We start from the raw sequence: 17,198 nt of genomic DNA, 5'->3' as shown, positions 1-17,198 counted from the left end.
TTACGATTATTTTGTGAATTGACAAAAGGCAAAGAAATGATTTCAAATATGCTGTTTTTTTATTGAACATTTGCCCCAAAATGAATGAATAAAGTGCAAAACTCTGTAAAATAAGTTGAAAAAAAGTTTTAAAAAATATAATAAAATATAAAGTTTTATCTCTGAAAAAAAAATCAGCAAATCAGCACTTGCAAACATACAGTAAGTTATATGTCCAATTTAAAAAAAAAAAAAAAAAAAAAAAAAAAAAAAAAAAATAATAATTTAAAAAAAAAAGAAGTGAAAAATCGATTTTACGAGTTTCACGTTTTAACATCGTTCTAATTACATAATCGCGATTACGATTTAAAATCGATTAATCGAACAGCCCTAATAATACACATAGCTACCTCCCTCCACCTTTAATTACTGTCTGAGCTCCTTGTTGAGGAAGCTTCTGGAGAAAGTGTTATTTTCTGGTAATTCAGGCCTGACTTGTAAATTTCCTCGACCCGTTCTCTGCCAAAGCAGGTTAATAAAAACTATGGCTTGCTCTTCCTGATGACGGGATGACTCTTCCCAGTTTATCCTGTATGTGTTGGACCATTGTACGTACCTCCAGGCAGAGGCGGCCGGTGGGAGTGCCGTGTTGTCACTTCACCGTAACGGGGTAATTGCCTCCTGTTGCAGGGGGCAACAATTTAGCAATCCAGGCCAAAATAGGAGGTGCTCCAGTGAATGCTTTTCATGACATTGACATTTATGCACACCTCCTTGTCAGGCCTTCGCCTGGAGGGCAGACACATGCCCTGCTATTATCTTGTTTCAATTATCTTGTTTCACACACATGTTGAAAGGAAGAATTGAGGGAAAGGTCTCATTATCTGCAATTCAGTATAGTAGACAAGAAAGGGAAATCTGTGGGCTCATAGAGATTGACTGTTCAAATAGTCTTTGTATGCATGACAATAATATTAGTTTGCCAGCACATCGGCGTTAAAACCTACTCCCGCTTTCCCGAAAATATGTGTGGCATTAAATCATTGATTTTATTTACCACCAAACTCCCGCATGTTCGCCTGCTGCCGTGGTCTTTTAAGGCGACGGTGACAGAGCCGAACGAGGAATTTGTTACACCAGGTAAAAGTGTCCCCCCGTCTCTGGGAACAAGCCGCCATCTTTCAGCAGGCCTGTGAAACATTCCTTGGCCGTCTCTCACGTCTGGACAGAGGGATTGAGGGGCTAGAGGCAGGCGGATTCAGACTGTGGGCTCCCTTTGTCTTGCCCAGCCTAACCTCAACACACAAACACAAACACTGCTCTCTCTGCAGCCTCCCCTCTGCCAACAGTCAGGCTGCATGCCAGGCGGAAGATGTGCGTGTGAAAGACCCTTTTTTTTTTTTTTTTTTAATTTTATGCACGAAAACGCTTAATTTTGATACAGTTGGACTCTCAAACTGAAACGCAGCTGCGTTGAAGGTGCGCTATTGTCCCACTACCCTTTCATTTGCTGTCTGACAGTATCGCTACATCACCAGACAAATCACTGTCTGATAAGCCTTTGTACAAGTCAAGTGCCAGCTATTAAATACACTGTTAGCCTTAAGTGCAAATTGACTGCTGAAGATGAACGGCCTGTGGGTTATGTTTGGAAAGCGAGCCAGGAGAGCGAGAGCCAGAGAGCCACTCTGCATCAATAGTATTGATTTGGCCCCTTCTTGATGGCTGGTTGAAGTGTACTGCAGTATTTTCAGACATCTGTGGACTGATAAAGCTGTTTGTCAAATGGCAGATGTAATTGTAACTATCGATCAGGATCTTCATTTGAACTGCTAAAAAAGTCTGTGACAAAAAGATGGCTTTTGTAATTGTTGTCTTCAGTTGTTGGATTTGATTGACCTTTTTTAAATAAATCTTTTCTCTTTTTTTCCCCAGAAATCTAAGCCACAACAAGCTGACCTCTATCAACGTTGAAGCCTTTGCCAACCTTTTCAACTTGAGAGAATTGTAAGTAGTCATGAAAAATCTGAAATATTAGCCGCTGTTTTTCCCCCAGTTGTGTTTTAAAAGGTGTATTTCTTCATTTTCATCCACTCTTGTCAGTTAAGAAACATTTTATCAATGAGTTCATACTGATTAATGTCACCCATGGTTGCCACACCACTTCCTAGCAGGATTCTCATGTGTGTTGCCTTGAACTCAGTCCAATTGAGAATTAAGTGGTGGTTTTCTATATTAAGCCTTCCCCTCCACCACCCCGTTCTGTGGCCAACACTGGCTTTGTAAATATTTTATATGGTGAGGAGAGGGCTTGGCTTTCGGTCACACAGCGGCAGACTACAAGGAACACACAAGCTAACCAGTAATACACACACCGGTGGCATGTTTGGCTGGCCGGCTGACCAGTCATACGCTCCTGGACATCTGTTTTACTCCCATGTTATATTTGTTTTTTAAAAGGATGACTTGCCACTTGCTTTGCGGCAGACGTGACAACTTGAACTATAAATGTTTTGATTTATGCTCGGATGGAATTTGGCTTTCTGCAACTGAGCAAAGTGAAAATATTCAATACTTATTTGAGATGTACAGAAAGCACAAAGTTTATTCTAATTTTCAAGTATCTTTTATTTCAAGGTCTTTTTTTTCACATATGTATTCATAATACCCACTAGTGTTATTTTCTCTCCATGTTTCTTTGGGCTGTTTGCTTCTCTAACATGCTGTTTGACACTTTCAGGCGCCTGGATCACAATGAGCTGACCTCCATACCAGATTTAGGACAGGCTGCTTCCAAGATCGTATCCCTGTACCTGTGAGTACCTCTGAATTTACTGATTCACATGCTTACAGCATCACCGGACCTTCTTTTACTGTATTCCCAAGTGAGAGGGACCTTTTGAATTGATCCTGCTCTCTGTCAGTGATATCTCTGCATCTCAGAAGTAACACTGATTTAATATAAAGTTAGTTATTAATGTGATTTTACACACATGCAGGCAGGTTGGAAAATCTCCTCTGCTTTTGGGTAGTTCTGTTGGCGTCAGTATGGAGTTCTGTCTTGAGCGATTAGTAAATGGTTGAGTAGCCGACATGTCTTATTAGCTAGCTATGTGGTCCTGTCTGCAGTGAGCGGTGCTGGCTGTTTGGAGTGTCAGCTCGTATATGGTTTCAACTTGGTTGCTCACAGTTGTGAAACCGTGCCTGTGGGGACTGCCTGCGCTGGCATCCCACCGGAGATTTACTGCCGTATTTGGGAAGGGCGTGCGCACGCTTGCTAATGTCACAAACGTGCGCTCGGCAGTCCGTTAACAGTCTGATTTGGAAGTGAAGGAAACTTGCTCTGTGAAGGGGTTAACTTGCTAACCTAATTCATGCAGTTTGATTAATACAGTTATACGAAAGTAAAATGCATGTCATCAGACGGTTAACTAATTCCTACTGAGTTCCTGCTGCTGTCAAACATGATTTAACGCCCTGAGCCAGGCCTCATTTTGTGTTTAACCCTCTGCAGTGTTTTCACAGGCAGCCATGTACATTCTCAGGTTAGACCAAAATAACATCGTCAAGCTGATGTTGTGTACAGAAGCAGTTCTTCTGCTGTCACCTGTTGAGTGCGCCCTTTATTTTCCTGTGCCGCAGGCTGCTCCCCTTGTGTGACAAAGGAGTAGCCACTGACGCTCGTGTGGTGCTAACCTTTAGCTTTGCTGTCTATTTTCTTTCACACCTTGCGAGCATGCCTGCTGACCGCCTGGCAGTAAAGTGTACAGCTGCTGCTTCGAGTCATGTTTGGTCATCGTCATATCATTTTCAGCTTGAGCTTTGTGGGAGTCACACACTCTCCTCTCGTGTGTCATCTGGCTGCTTCTCAGAATTCACCGTGATGCACAAATGTGGTCAGAATATATCTGTGAGTGGGAACAATTAGTAAGAGGGTAGATATGAATTTGGTTAAACCAACTCTGACTGTCCTACCTCCTATTGATTTAGCAAAAAAAAAAGATAGAGAAGGATTTTCATTAAAGGTTGAATTGCTGTTACAAGATTTTCTTTCAGTCTGGATCTGTAAGGTGTCCAAAACACTGGGACACGTTCACCTTTACTTGCACAAAGTGTGGAAAGTAGCAGGCCCCTCCAAATGATCAGTGTCTTTTTTTGGCCTGACTTGAAGCCTGTTGCTGGGGGGGGACTTGTAGTCCTGATGGGAATAGAGGCTCGAGGGAGGGTCAGATTTTTACAAAGCCATGCAGCTGAAGTGAGGGTCCTGCCGAAGCGCTCGCAGCTGCAGCTGTCAGTCACATGGCTTACAGCGAAATGAGTAATAGTGAGCAAGGGAGGAAAGGAACACAGGGCGGGAGTCGGGGATAAGGGTCGTCAATAGTGTCGGATCGGGGTGACATCACCGTTTGGTCGGAAGAGGCACGACGAAGGGGAAGGAGTCCGTATTTCTGTGCGTCCTCACAGAGGCAGCACTGTACCTGTGCCGCTGGTCGGAGATTGTCTGGAATGTTGTCTGACAAGTTTGTGTGAGACAGGGGCTAACGCAAAAATAAATAAGCAGGCAGATCTGCCCTCAGTCACTCATCAAACAGTGAACTCTTCTCAATACTGGAAGTGGTTGGCATGAGGATGCTTCTGCGTGGCGGTCAGGCTTCCTCTGCTGGATCGGTGTGTGGAGGTTTGTTTGAGCCCTTTTCACTAGGGATGGGCGGTATGGACTAAAAAATTTATCACGATAATTTCTGGCATTTATCCCAATAACGATAAAAATAACGATAAAAAAATACCAATTCAACTCCACCTTTTTAACTATAAATCTATCTCCACATTCAGTCTTTGGAGCCCCAAAACACTGCTCTAAAAGATACTAAATACTACTAAACGTCATCAATGGGAATCTTTCTTTCTTTCTTTCTTTCTTTCTTTCTTTCTTTCTTTCTTTCTTTCTTTCTTTCTTTCTTTCTTTCTTTCTTTCTTTCTTTCTTTCTTTCTTTCTTTCTTTCTTTCTTTCTTTCTTTCTTTCTTTCTTTCTTTCTTTCTTTCTTTCTTTCTTCCTTCCTTCCTTCCTTCCTTCCTTCTTTTTTCCCTTCCTTCCTTCTTTCCTCCTGCTCTCTCCTTCCTTCCTTCCTTCCTTCCTTCCTTCCTTCCTTCCTTCCTTCCTTCCTTCTTCCCGTCATCTTTCCTTCCTTCCTTCCTTCCTTCCTTCCTTCCTTCCTTCCTTCCTTCCTTCCTTCCTTCCTTCCTTCCTCCTGCTCTCTCCTTCCTTCTTCCCGTCATCTTTTCTTCCTTCCTTCCTTCCTTCCTTCCTTCCTTCCTTCCTTCCTTCCTTCCTTCCTTCCTTCCTTCCTTCCTTCCTTCCTTCTGTCACGTATGTTGTGCGTCGATTTAACGCAGAATCATAAATCCGCTTTACACAAAAACGTCATCAAGGGGAATTTATCGTTTTTACCGCAAGATGAAAAATTCTTATCGTGAGGAATTTTTTTGACGGTATATCGTGAACGGTAAAATATCACCCATTCCTACTTTTCACACAGTCTGCTCAAGGAGGGACTGTTTCATTTGTTGCACCTCATTGTTGTGTTTGCAGTGTAACGAGACAGTCGGGGGTTGAATTGTGTGGATGCAGGTCGCAGCTGATGAAGGGGAGGCGTAAAAAAAAAAAAAAAAGCTTCCAGGATGTGTCTCTGTTCTATTGAGTTCAGATGAGCTTGACAGATTGGCTTTATCACTGTGGTGTTGAGCTCAGTACAATTGATTTGTCAACCAATCCGACAAAGCTTTAAGTTCTAATATTCACACAAAGCTTCAGGGTAAAGATAATAAGAACATATGCCAGGCTCTCCCACAGTACCTCTGCGTATTTGGCGGGTCCTCTGAGGTCTGGACAGGCATCTGCCAGGACAGAACGGCAGGAGATAAACAAACAAACTAAAGTTTTTAAAACAACAGACTGTCACAATGACGACGGAGCAGCACAAACTTTCCCATTGTGTGCATCACTTGCCCAGTCAACTTCAAAGAGCCCCTTTGAAACAGCCGGGGATCAAAAAATCATTTGGCCCACTGGATGATGGGATTTTGAAATAATAATTCTCATGTCCTGATCACCAGCTCCAAGTGTACGGGGGACAGGCCAAACAATCAGCCTCAAAGATGACACTGGAAATGGAGAATGGCCTTTTCTAGTGTAAAAACGCCGATGCACCTTCTATACATCAAAAGAAGTGTCACAATGAGCTGGGCTGGTGATATCCAGAAGGTCAATGGAGCAGCGTAATGAGATTTGGAATTAAGTGGAATCAAGGCGAATACGGCCCACGGACATCAAAGGGAACGAGAGGGAACCCAGCCACTCTTTATCAGAAATGTCACTGACCGTATTATAATCAGTTTTTATAAAGGCTACTATTGTATTGTGTGGACTTCAAACACATTGAGTGCCAAGGTTTTATCTGTCTCTTCCACACAGCTGGGCTGTAGCTGTGGGAGAGGGAAGGAGAATGAATGTGGTTAATGTGGAGGAAGAGCTAGAGAGGACAACCTCTCCCACCAGTTTGGGACTGATCTGTTTTTCCCAGCAAAGGTCACCAGCTGTTGACCTCACCTCACCCCTAACCCCCCCCCTCTTCTCCTCCTCCATTTCTTCCCTCCCTCCTTTGCTCCTTTTGTTCACTGTAACCACTGTCTGTTAGTCCGTCCTGTGTGGGTGTTTGTTGTTGGCATGGTGTGTGTTTGTGTGTACGTTTGTGCATGTGTGCTCATCCTCAACCAATTCTGCCTGTTTATTCAGGCGGGCAACTTAGGTGTGACCCCCAGTGTGTGTGTGTGTGTGTGTGTGTGTGTGTGTGTGTGTGTGTGTGTGTGTGTGTGTGTGTGTGGGTGTGTTTGTAAGTGGGGACTGAGCTTGTTTTTACCAGTTTGTTCGAACACCTGTTCTCTTTTGTGCTTTCTTTGTAATGCAAAGATACTTGTGCACGCGTACCATCCAGCAAACCTAATTACTAGACTTTAAAAACAATATTAACAAACAATTGGAATCATTTCAAAGATAAATTAGACCTAACGCACTTAAGCACCCTGGTTTCGCTCAGCGAATTTAAATCTTTGTTACGAAACAATTTACTTGAAGAATGTCGTTGTTGTCTGTAGGATGGATATACTGTTTGATGTTGGTTCTTGAGTGATGTATGTTGTGGGTCAAAGACGTGACGCTTACTTTCTCTGTCCGATGGAACTTTTTACCTAATAATAAACATAAAAATGAATAAAAAATATAACATGTATGTCTAATACGTTCCTTCTACATGTGCCCACTCTTATTTTATTTAAACATGTTGGTTATTGGTCATTTTCTGCCATCTGAAGTGTGAAAACATCATGTGGGGTGACCGTCCGGCCTTGACTTCTGTTTGGACAACTGGTCTTAAATCACATTAAAACAATTTAAAAATAATGCTTGCCCTATTGGTATTGCATGCATAAGTGGATACACCTTGTACACATTTTAAATCAGTTTTATGAATTTTAGAGTAAGTAAGAGGGTGACACTGCCATTATGGATAGAATGTATTTAAAAATGGTTTTCAAAAAATGAAAGGAAAAATGTGTCTATCTTTCTTGAACAGTTAATTTAATTACTGATACTTATTAAAATATAAATTTTGTTATGGAAATCTATTAATTTTGAGATAAATGGTCGCCCCAAATGACGGTTTAAAGGTTTAAAAACACTAAAATACCTTTGTTTGAAGTTTTCACATACATGTATGTGTACACTACATTTCAAATGTTTGGAAAATGGCCAAAAATATCTTTATTTTAAGTATTTTAAAAATGGGCTACTCAAAGGCCTTATACGTCTTTGACCCTTGTATTGTGTATTTTATTGCTGCTGTTGTCTTGGCCAGGTCTCCCTTGCAACAGAGATCTCGTATCTCAATGGGACTTCCTGGTTAAACAAAGGTTAAATAAAATAAAAATAAAATAAATGATAAAGTCCCACTTTGCACCCGTCATGTGGAATCAATCTGTCCACAACGCTGAAGAATCACTATCATGGATTAAGCCGTTATGGGAGATTTAAAAGAGCAAAATGTAGCAATACTTCAAATTAATTTTGACTTTAAATTCATTTGAGACAGTGTGACCCTAAGATAGTGCATGTTTTGGCGGGCAAACCCAAAACCAGTTCTTCCTCAGTTAGGGTTCTGAAATGTTTTGGCTGCATATGTTGCTCTAAAATCTCAATGTACTTTTCTGCATTAATAAAGTAATTCAGGAATACATATCACTTAGACCACCGTACATGTGTGCTCTGTGTCGCGGTCCATCCCGGATGCCTCTGAGCCCAGAGATGATGAAGCTGCCTATGTTTTTTTGTATTACTTCTTACTGGTTTTTTAAACTCTGTATTGTTGCACTTGACATCATTTCCCAATGTGATCTCTTTCCTGTGAGGTTATATGATGAGGGATGGTTCTTGATGCAATGCTGGCCCTTAAAGCTGACATTCCTTCAGATACCTTGAAATGTTTAATAACATTATACACCAGATAATGAGACATTTGCTAATCCCACCCAGTCTTTCTTTAAAAATATGGGTTTGAAAGATTTTTATCAGACGTTTTTTGTCAGCGAAGTATTAATGTTGTGGAATGGGCTTCACGCCCAAAATGCTGAAATCTGTGTACGTGTATTAACAATTGTAACAAAGTCAACACATCTTGTGTTTATATTGTATGCAATTAAATAGAATTAAAAAGAAGAATCAACACTAAAAAAAAACTCCCTATTTAACTTTTTGAATGTATTTTTAGACTAGTTTGGTATATGAAAGTGATACTAAATGAAATTCCCAGCCCTACTTAGCACCCAGTCGCGTGTCGTGTGTACCGCCCAGCAAAGGCTTTCATGTGCGCTCGGGTAACGGAGGCCGTCGCTCTTATAGATGCATTCACTGGCTGCTGGTGTAGCAGGACAGATGACTGTCAGGTACCGTCTCCCACAATCCACTTCTCCGTATTGAATGATAAAGACTCAGACATCACTCTTACATATATTTAGTTCCTTTTCTCTCTCGCCTTTTCTGGTCCCCTAAATAACCCACAACAGATGTTGAGGAGCACTGGATAGGGTGGAGTTGTGTGTGACCCTCCATTCCTCGCAAGACCTCCGATCAGGGTTGAAATAAAAACTGAAATATTTCCAGTCATCTGTCAAGCTTCTGCTTCAGGAGAGCTTGAATACCAGACCAAACGTAGCCCTGACAGTACATTTACTAAGGGTTGGATTGTGGTGTTTTTTCAGCTTCATTTAGAAATGTGGAGTGTCCCGAGAGTCTGTCTTGGTAGTTGCATCTCTTTAAAATTGTTAAAATGTAGCTTTTCTACCATCTTGCGAATGTTGCTTCCTCATATGTCCTTGGTTTGTTTATTACACACTAAGGTGCTTGTAACTCTCCTTATAAGTGGTTAATTGCTCACCAGTGGATGATGGCGGGGTGTATTGTGCACAATTACCAGCCTTATTTCATGTTACAGCATAAGGTGGCTCTATTTGTGGGAGTATGTGACAGTGTGAACGTGTGTGTGTGTGTGTCCATTTACATTATTTATTATCTTATTTATTACCTTTTAAGAAGTTCCATTCTTACTTTGTTTTGAATATCATTGTAAATAAATACAATGACATTTAAGTAATCTAATCTTTTTTGACTGACTGCCTCTTTATCTTTGGCATTGTTTAGATAAGGCAAGATTGTGTTCAAAACTAAAAAGAGCACATTTCATGATGTTTGGAGACCACTTGCCTCTCTGTGCCCGAGTGGGCTTTGCCTCCTTCTGTGGTTGATGGGAACAGTACACAAATGTTTTACTGTGTTAATTGTGGTAAGATGATGTAGACCGCACCTAATTCCTTTTTATGTATGCTTTTTATTTTTTAGACATCATAATAAAATCCGCAGTATTAATGGCAGCCGGACCAGAGAGCTTGTTTCCCTGGAAACCCTGGACCTGAGCAATAATGACATTACTGAGCTACGAGGGAACTGCTTCCCTGCGGGCCTTCAAATACGAGACCTGTAAGTATCAAACAACACTGATCTTTGCATGCAGGAGGTATAAGAAATAACTTGCATGCAAGGTGTTATACTACTAAACTGATATCTGTTCAGGTACCTGGGTAATAACAAGATCAGCGTGTTGGAACTTGGAGCATTGGACCACCTTGGCTCAACTCTACAGGTTCTGAGACTGAGCCGAAACCGAATCAGCCAGATTCCCATTCGAGCCTTCCAGCTCCCAAAGCTCACCCAGCTGTGAGTGCCGTTTAACTGTATCTATTTTGCATGATTATTAGCCTCCAATCGAGGCAAGTGGCCTCCCTTTTTCTCCGTTCTCCGAGACATTTCACCTGGCATCCAGGAAGGCTTTGCCAATTCATTTGAGGCAAAAGGAAATTTTTTCAGAGCAATTCATCAGTCTGTTGATTAGCCCGTGTGTGTGTCACATTTTCAAAGTGGTGTCTGACAAGGTAAACACCAGAGCCGTGTTATTGTTGATTTATGACTTTATTCCATATCCCGAGAGTGGTTAGTTCAGCCTCTGCACCTCGCTCCATTATCTTTGTCAGATTTCCCTCCAGCAGAACGGCGAGGCCAGCCCATTAGTAGCACAACACCTCCATTTCGGTTAGCGAGGGTACTCAAGTAACCCGAGTCTTGCCCCCATTGTGGCTCTGTCAGGCTCCCCAGGTGCCCTTTGTTGAACAGGTGGCCCAGGTAACACTGTATCTGCACATGCTAGTGGTGATGAACATTAGGCACAAAGAGATGTTTATCTTTGTCACCTTGGGGCTTTCAAATGTTCGCACACATATTTAGCAGCTGTATAGATTCAAGTTCACATGCAAAGAGAAAAACTTTTTATGTACGCTCCTCACTCCTTTGTAGTCAATGCTACATTAGAGAAGAATTGCATTCGTCACATGACATTGACAACAGACAGTTGCATTGAAACGGGAGCTGCAGCAGGCCCCAATTGTGCAAAAAGCAAGTATAAATACAATAAAATAAGTTGCAAGATAATATTACACAAGAGTTCAGAGAGCTTATGGTCTGGGGGGAGAAATGCCTCCTCAGCCTTTCTGTTTTGGCCAAACAGGTGCGGAGGCGTTTGCCAGACGGCAGCCGCCTGAATAGACCATTTCCAGGGTGGTGAATGTTCCTGATAATTTTCACGGCCCTGCTTGTGCAAAGAGGCTTTGTGAGACAGTGGTTTGTAGATAAAGTCTGTGCTTTATATACACCTTATAGGCCGTGCTATACAGCTTTGGCCACATAGGAATGTTTTCAACTCTCAACTGAATTGTACCGCCCATGGGATTTATTGGTTCTGACTTGGTTGCAATGAATGCTCATGTTGAATGGGGGCTGAATATTCTGGAGACACAAAAGCTAAAAGGTCCCCAATTCTTTCTTGTATGTAAAGCGCCTTGCGTTTGTGTCTGTCCACCCATGCAGTGAACTGAACAGGAACCGCATCCGTCAGATCGAGGGCCTAACCTTCCAGGGTTTGTCGAGCCTGGAGGTGCTCAAGCTGCAAAGGAACAGCATCAGCAAGCTGACCGACGGAGCCTTCTGGGACCTGGCTAAAATGAAAGTCCTGTAAGTATTAACCAAGATAAAAACAAAAAACATGACACAGCAATTTGCTGTACTTGCATTTAATGAAGCTCAACCTCAAGCTGCAAAGGAATTAGTTTAATATGTGTAATTTGAATGCTGTGGAAAGCTTGGAGCAAGAACTACTTGACAGGTTGATCCTATTTGCAGTTAGTGACTGTTACAGGAAAACACATTAAGTCTTTACACCCTAACTGGAACTTGCGCACAAGAACAAAAAGTCACACTTATTTCCAGCAAGCGTGCAGTTTTTGCCTAATTACTTCGGTTGCATGCAAAATAACTCAGTAATGATCACAAACTGTGTTGCAATTTATTCATTTTTTTTTTACAAATATAACACCTTCTGGTCAGAATAATGCCACTAACATGCTGTTTCCCAAAACTGTTGATAAACAGGTTTTCATTGAGATGTTGTTTTTTTTTTCCCTCTAAAATGTTTCTTGTGCAGCCACCTGGACTCCAACAACCTGACAGAGGTGAACAGTGGCTCGTTGTATGGCCTGACTTCCTTACGCAACTGTTCCTTGGTAACAACTCAATAGCCCGCATCAACCCTGATGGATGGAAGTTCTGCCCAGAGGCTGAGGGAGCTGTGAGTACCAGCATTTAAATGAGCCCCGACACACGGCCTCTGTTACAAGAGGGACTCCAACAAAAATCTAGTCCCAATATTAACGGTGATAATAGAAGCACATTTAGATTAGGGATGCAAATTATCGATTATTTCATTAATTGACAGTTGATAACCTTATCGATCGATCATCGATTAGTTGATAAGCGGCGTTTTTCCCCCATCTGAGATATATATATATAATAACATAATTTTTTTTGCTTATATAAAATACAAAGGACATTTTAATGTATTCCTTAATCAAATATTTATTTGATACAAAAGTAACAAAAAGACATTTTTGTACCACAAGGAATATAATATAAAGTGCACTTCAAGGCTATTAGTAGTAGCAGCAGCCATAATAGTGTCATTTGTGTCAAGCAAATTTTAAGTTCTAGTTACGTTTTAAGTTAGAGTTTTGGCAGTGTTCAAAATAAAATGATGAGACCTGCTGTATTGGAGCACATTTTCTTTTAGTTAAAACTGTAGCGGGGACAGATGTTTAGAGAAACCTATGTATGTACCGGGGTGAAGGCTGATTTATGGTTCCGCGTTACAACAACGCAGAGCCGCCGCCGTAGGTTACGGCGGCGGCTCTGCGTCGATTTAAGGCGGAACCATAATTCAGGCTTTAGGGGGACATATCGGAGAACAACCAGAAGAATATAGAGTGGATTAAAAATAAAAGTTAAGCACTGAGCTACATGTGTCTCCCATCTGGGCCATTGCAGACTCATTGCCTGAGCATGATGTTACTAAAACCAAACATACCCGGCGTCTCTTCTTCTAACTTTAGGTGCGCGGCGGCAGCGCGTTGTGTCGCATTAAATGTGGTCCGGGCGTAATACCAGCTGGTGAAATTAAACGAAAAAAAAAAAAATAAATAAATAAATAGATTAATTGTAATCGTTAATTTTAATCGGGTAATTTCATAACGGCAATTAATCGAAAATCGATTAATTGTTAACATCCCTAATTTAGATTTAATGCAACTAGAAACGTAAAAAAAAATGTTCTCTTTTCTTTTTTTCCTTTCTCATGGATATGAAGGACATGTCTTAAACCCTGAGAAACGAACTTAAACCACCAACCGCTCCTGACATTCGTTTACCTTCCCCAGGGTTAAATGACATTTTTCTCTCAAACACCCAACACACTACGCTGTTCTCAGGATAAGCCCGTTTATCCCATAATTAGAGCCGAGCTCAACAGCATACAAGCCCTTCAACAAGAGATTTTCTGCTCAGTTCTGAAGCAGAAAGGTTTTGGCAAACCGGCGTGTAATCCTCTGTTGTTTGTGTTGTGGTAATTACACTCGAGGATCACCTTCACCGCCTTTGTCTACCGAATTATTATCTGCGAGTCTTTCCTGTGCTGTTGACACGAGTGTAGTAATGCCGTTGCAAAGTGCTTCGCTCAGCTGAGGCGTTGCTAACTACGAGGTGGCCCGGGCTATATGTGGCGCCTTTGCTTGTTTTTGTGTAACAGTCCGAAGGGATAAAGCAGTAGATGGTGATCGTGGCAGTTTGCTTTGCGTATCTGGACGCCGTTTCCTGTGTGCACATCTTATGAATGGTAGATTGCTCCCAGCGCTGCTCCGGAATCAGCCTCCCGGCACCGCAGCAGTCACCGGTTATATGATTTTATTATCTAGAATTATGATGACCTACACTGCTGATAGAAGTGACTGGCTCGTCTTTATGGGGAGCCTGTTATTGCATTCCCAATGTGCCAGGCTGAGCCGGGAGATCAGGGGGAATTTCTGCACACATGACTGGTCAAGCAGACCTCTGAGGCCCGGCCACAGAGACGGAGAGAGGGCCACGGAGAGGGCAATAAAATGCACAATACTGCCTTTGAACACTATTTGGAAGGATTTTTATGGGATTATAAGTTTTATTATCATTTTAAATCAGCATTTTGACATGATATAGTAAGTTAAAATCACAAGAAAAGACAAATCATTTCAGGTCTGAGGAAAAAGACGGGTTTCATCGTAGCATTGTGAGGGCTGTCGTACATTAGTGTCGCTCTGGGGTTTACCACATGCTCAAGTTTGGTTTTTACATGAAGCTTTGTCAAATAATTAGAGCATCCTATGGGCTTTGAAGTCTGCTAAACCTGTCCACTGTTACCAGCGGTTAGGAAAAATGGGTCAAATGGAAAAAGACATGGCAGAGGTACGAGCAGATTTTGAATCAACTGTGAAATCTACGTGTAATGATGTTGCGAGCTGCCGTAGTGTTCTGCCAAGCTGTCATCTCACTCCAGACCTCACACACATTTCTCATTTCATTTTTTTCCCCCCTTTCCCTTCTTTTCCTCACTTTCTCCGTCCTCTTTCCTTTCTCCCTGTCTGTGTCCCTTTCTCTCCAGGAATCTGTCCTACAATAACTTGACGCGTTTGGATGAAGGAAGTCTGGCTGTGCTGGGGGATCTCCACACCCTCCGTCTGGGACACAACGCCATCAGCCGCATCGACGAGGGAGCTTTCCGAGGCCTTAAGGCCGTACGCGTACTGTAAGTAACTGCAATTACCAAACCCCCACATGACCCCTAACAACCTACTCAGAAGAATTTGCCCCTGCTTACGATTAAACCGAGATGTGTACTTAAGAGAAGTGAGAGCTGAGCTGTTTAATAATGGTCTATGTGATATTTAGTTTATTTTTTAACATTAATGTATATGCAAGGTTAGGAATGGGTGATATTTTACCGTTCACGATAAACCGTCAAAAAAATTCCTCACGATAAGAATTTGTCATCTCGCGACAAAAACGATAAATTCCCCTTGGGAAGGAAGGAAGGAAGGAAGGAAGGAAGGAAGGAAGGAAGGAAGGAAGGAAGGAAGGAAGGAAGGAAGGAAGGAAGGAAGGAAGGAAGGAAGGAAGGAAGGAAGGAAGGAAGGAAGGAAGGAAGGAAGGAAGGAAGGAAGGAAGGAAGGAAGGAAGGAAATAGGAAAGGAAGGAAGGAAGGAAGGAAGGAAGGAAGGAAGGAAGGAAGGAAGGAAGGAAGGAAGGAAGGAAGGAAGGAAGGAAGGAAGGAAGGAAGGAAATAGGAAAGGAAGAAGGAAGGAGAGAGCAGGAGGAAGGAAGGAAGGAAGGAAAACAAGGAAAGAAGGAAGGAAGGAAGGGAGAAAATAGGAAAGGAAGAAGGAAGGAGAGAGCAGGAGGGAGGAAGGAAGGAAGGAAGGAAGGAAGGAAGGAAGGAAGGAAGGAAGGAAGGAAGGAAGGAAGGAAGGAAGGAAGGAAGGAAGGAAGGAAGGAAGGAAGGAAGGAAGGAAGGAAGGAAGGAAGGAAGGAAGGAAGGAAGGAAGGAAGGAAGGAAGGAAGGAAGGAAGGAAGGATAAATTCCCGTTGATGACGTTTTTGTGTAACAAACATGGCGGATCTGAGAGTGAGATAGATTTATAGTCGAAAAGTTGGAGTTGAATTGGTATTTTTGTTATCGTTATCGGGATAAAAGCCAGAAATTATCGTGATACATTTTTTAGTCCATACCCGCCCATCCCTAATGCAAGGCTTCTGTTGTCAATGGAAACCTTTCCCCTCTCGTCTGGTTTTGTGTCCACACACACTTGGGTGGGAAAGTGGCCGGTCACTTCGGCTCCCTTGATATCCTTCCCCACTTTCAGAGGCCATGGATAAAGTCAGAGCTTTATTTTCCTTCTGATTTTTGCACAAAAAGCTCAACAGAAAGGAAAAAGAGACGGGGTTCTTGGTTTTAGCCAGGGTTCTCCTGGCTCTGCTGCTGCCCAGAGAGAAAGCCGCAGGGCTGGGTTGTACCAGAGCTCTGCAGACACGTCCTCTCTCACAATGGGACGACGAACCAAGGCGTATATAGCGCTTCTCTCTTTGCTACCAGCTCTCCATTGTGTTTTTCTAGTCTTCGGCTGTTAATTTTGGTTCCTGTAAGTCCCACTCTTGTGTATTTTGTCCTCTCAGCATGTTATCCCATCATACAAACTTGATCTATGTCTATGAATTTGCATGAATTTTTTTTCTCCTCTCCATTTCTTTTATCACTCCTGCTCTCTGTCTTTGAGGCAGGCCTAATCTAATCAGTGGAGGGGAGGACAGGCATAGGCAGGGCCTTGAAAAAGAGCTGGGAGAGCTTTAATTGGGCCTGCGCTGCTGGTTGTGCTGGCATGGGGCTGGAGCCTGCATCAGGGTGTGAAAGCCCCAAACAAGCCAGCCTGCCTTCTAATTCGGCCACGGGGGTCGTTGGCTCATCGGGGCCCCCTTCTCTGTGCCCAGTCTTGGGCTCCGCAGCCCCCACCCATGGCTTTCTTTAACGAGGCGATGGCCATTCACATCCAGCCAGCCAGAAAGAGTAGGAAATTGGCAGCCCCAAGTTTGAGTCCAACTTAGACAGCAGCCAGTGGAAAAGAACCAGAGGGGGATGAAAGATGCTTGAAAAGCAAAAGGGAGGAGGAGGAGTGGAGGTGGTGGAGGTGGTGGAGGGTGTAGCTGACCATCAGCCTCAAAGGCCTTTTTCTCAAGTTTGGGAGAAAAAGCCTTTTAACGGCCCGGCGTAGTTCTCAACAGCTCTTTTGTTTGTCATTTAACCCACCATGCAGAAAGATGGAGCGGCGACATCTTTGCAGTAGGGCTGTTCGATTTTGCCCAAAAATAAAATCTCGATTTTTTTTCTCTCAAAATCTGATTTTCGATTACGATTACGATTATTTTGTGAATTGACAAAAGGCAAAGAAATGATTTCAAATATGCTGTTTTTTTATTGAACATTTGCCCCATTGGGCTTTAAGTGCAAACTTTGCTCTTATTAAACCAAAAATGAATGAATAAAGTGCAAAACTCTGTAAAATAAGTTGAAAAAAAGTTTTAAAAAATATAATAAAATATAAAGTTTTATCTCTGAAAAAAAAATCAGCAAATCAGCACTTGCAAACAGTAA

At 42.3% G+C, this 17,198-nt stretch overlaps 1 protein-coding gene across 1 annotated transcript in view; it reads left to right on the top strand.

Annotated features, from left to right (window-relative positions):
• lrig1 (leucine-rich repeats and immunoglobulin-like domains 1) overlaps positions 1-17,198 on the top strand; it is a 44,713-nt gene that overhangs the window by 11,255 nt on the left and 16,260 nt on the right. Inside the window, 9 exon segments of the mRNA XM_061727866.1 lie at positions 1,915-1,986; positions 2,720-2,794; positions 9,926-10,063; positions 10,157-10,300; positions 11,504-11,647; positions 12,117-12,178; positions 12,181-12,242; positions 12,244-12,260; positions 14,658-14,801. Coding sequence (XP_061583850.1) covers positions 1,915-1,986; positions 2,720-2,794; positions 9,926-10,063; positions 10,157-10,300; positions 11,504-11,647; positions 12,117-12,178; positions 12,181-12,242; positions 12,244-12,260; positions 14,658-14,801 — 858 coding nt within the window.

Source organism: Cololabis saira, chromosome 8, assembly GCF_033807715.1.
Source record: "Cololabis saira isolate AMF1-May2022 chromosome 8, fColSai1.1, whole genome shotgun sequence".
Taxonomy (NCBI): Eukaryota; Metazoa; Chordata; class Actinopteri; order Beloniformes; family Belonidae; genus Cololabis; species Cololabis saira.
This window is presented reverse-complemented; position numbering and strand designations above follow the sequence as displayed.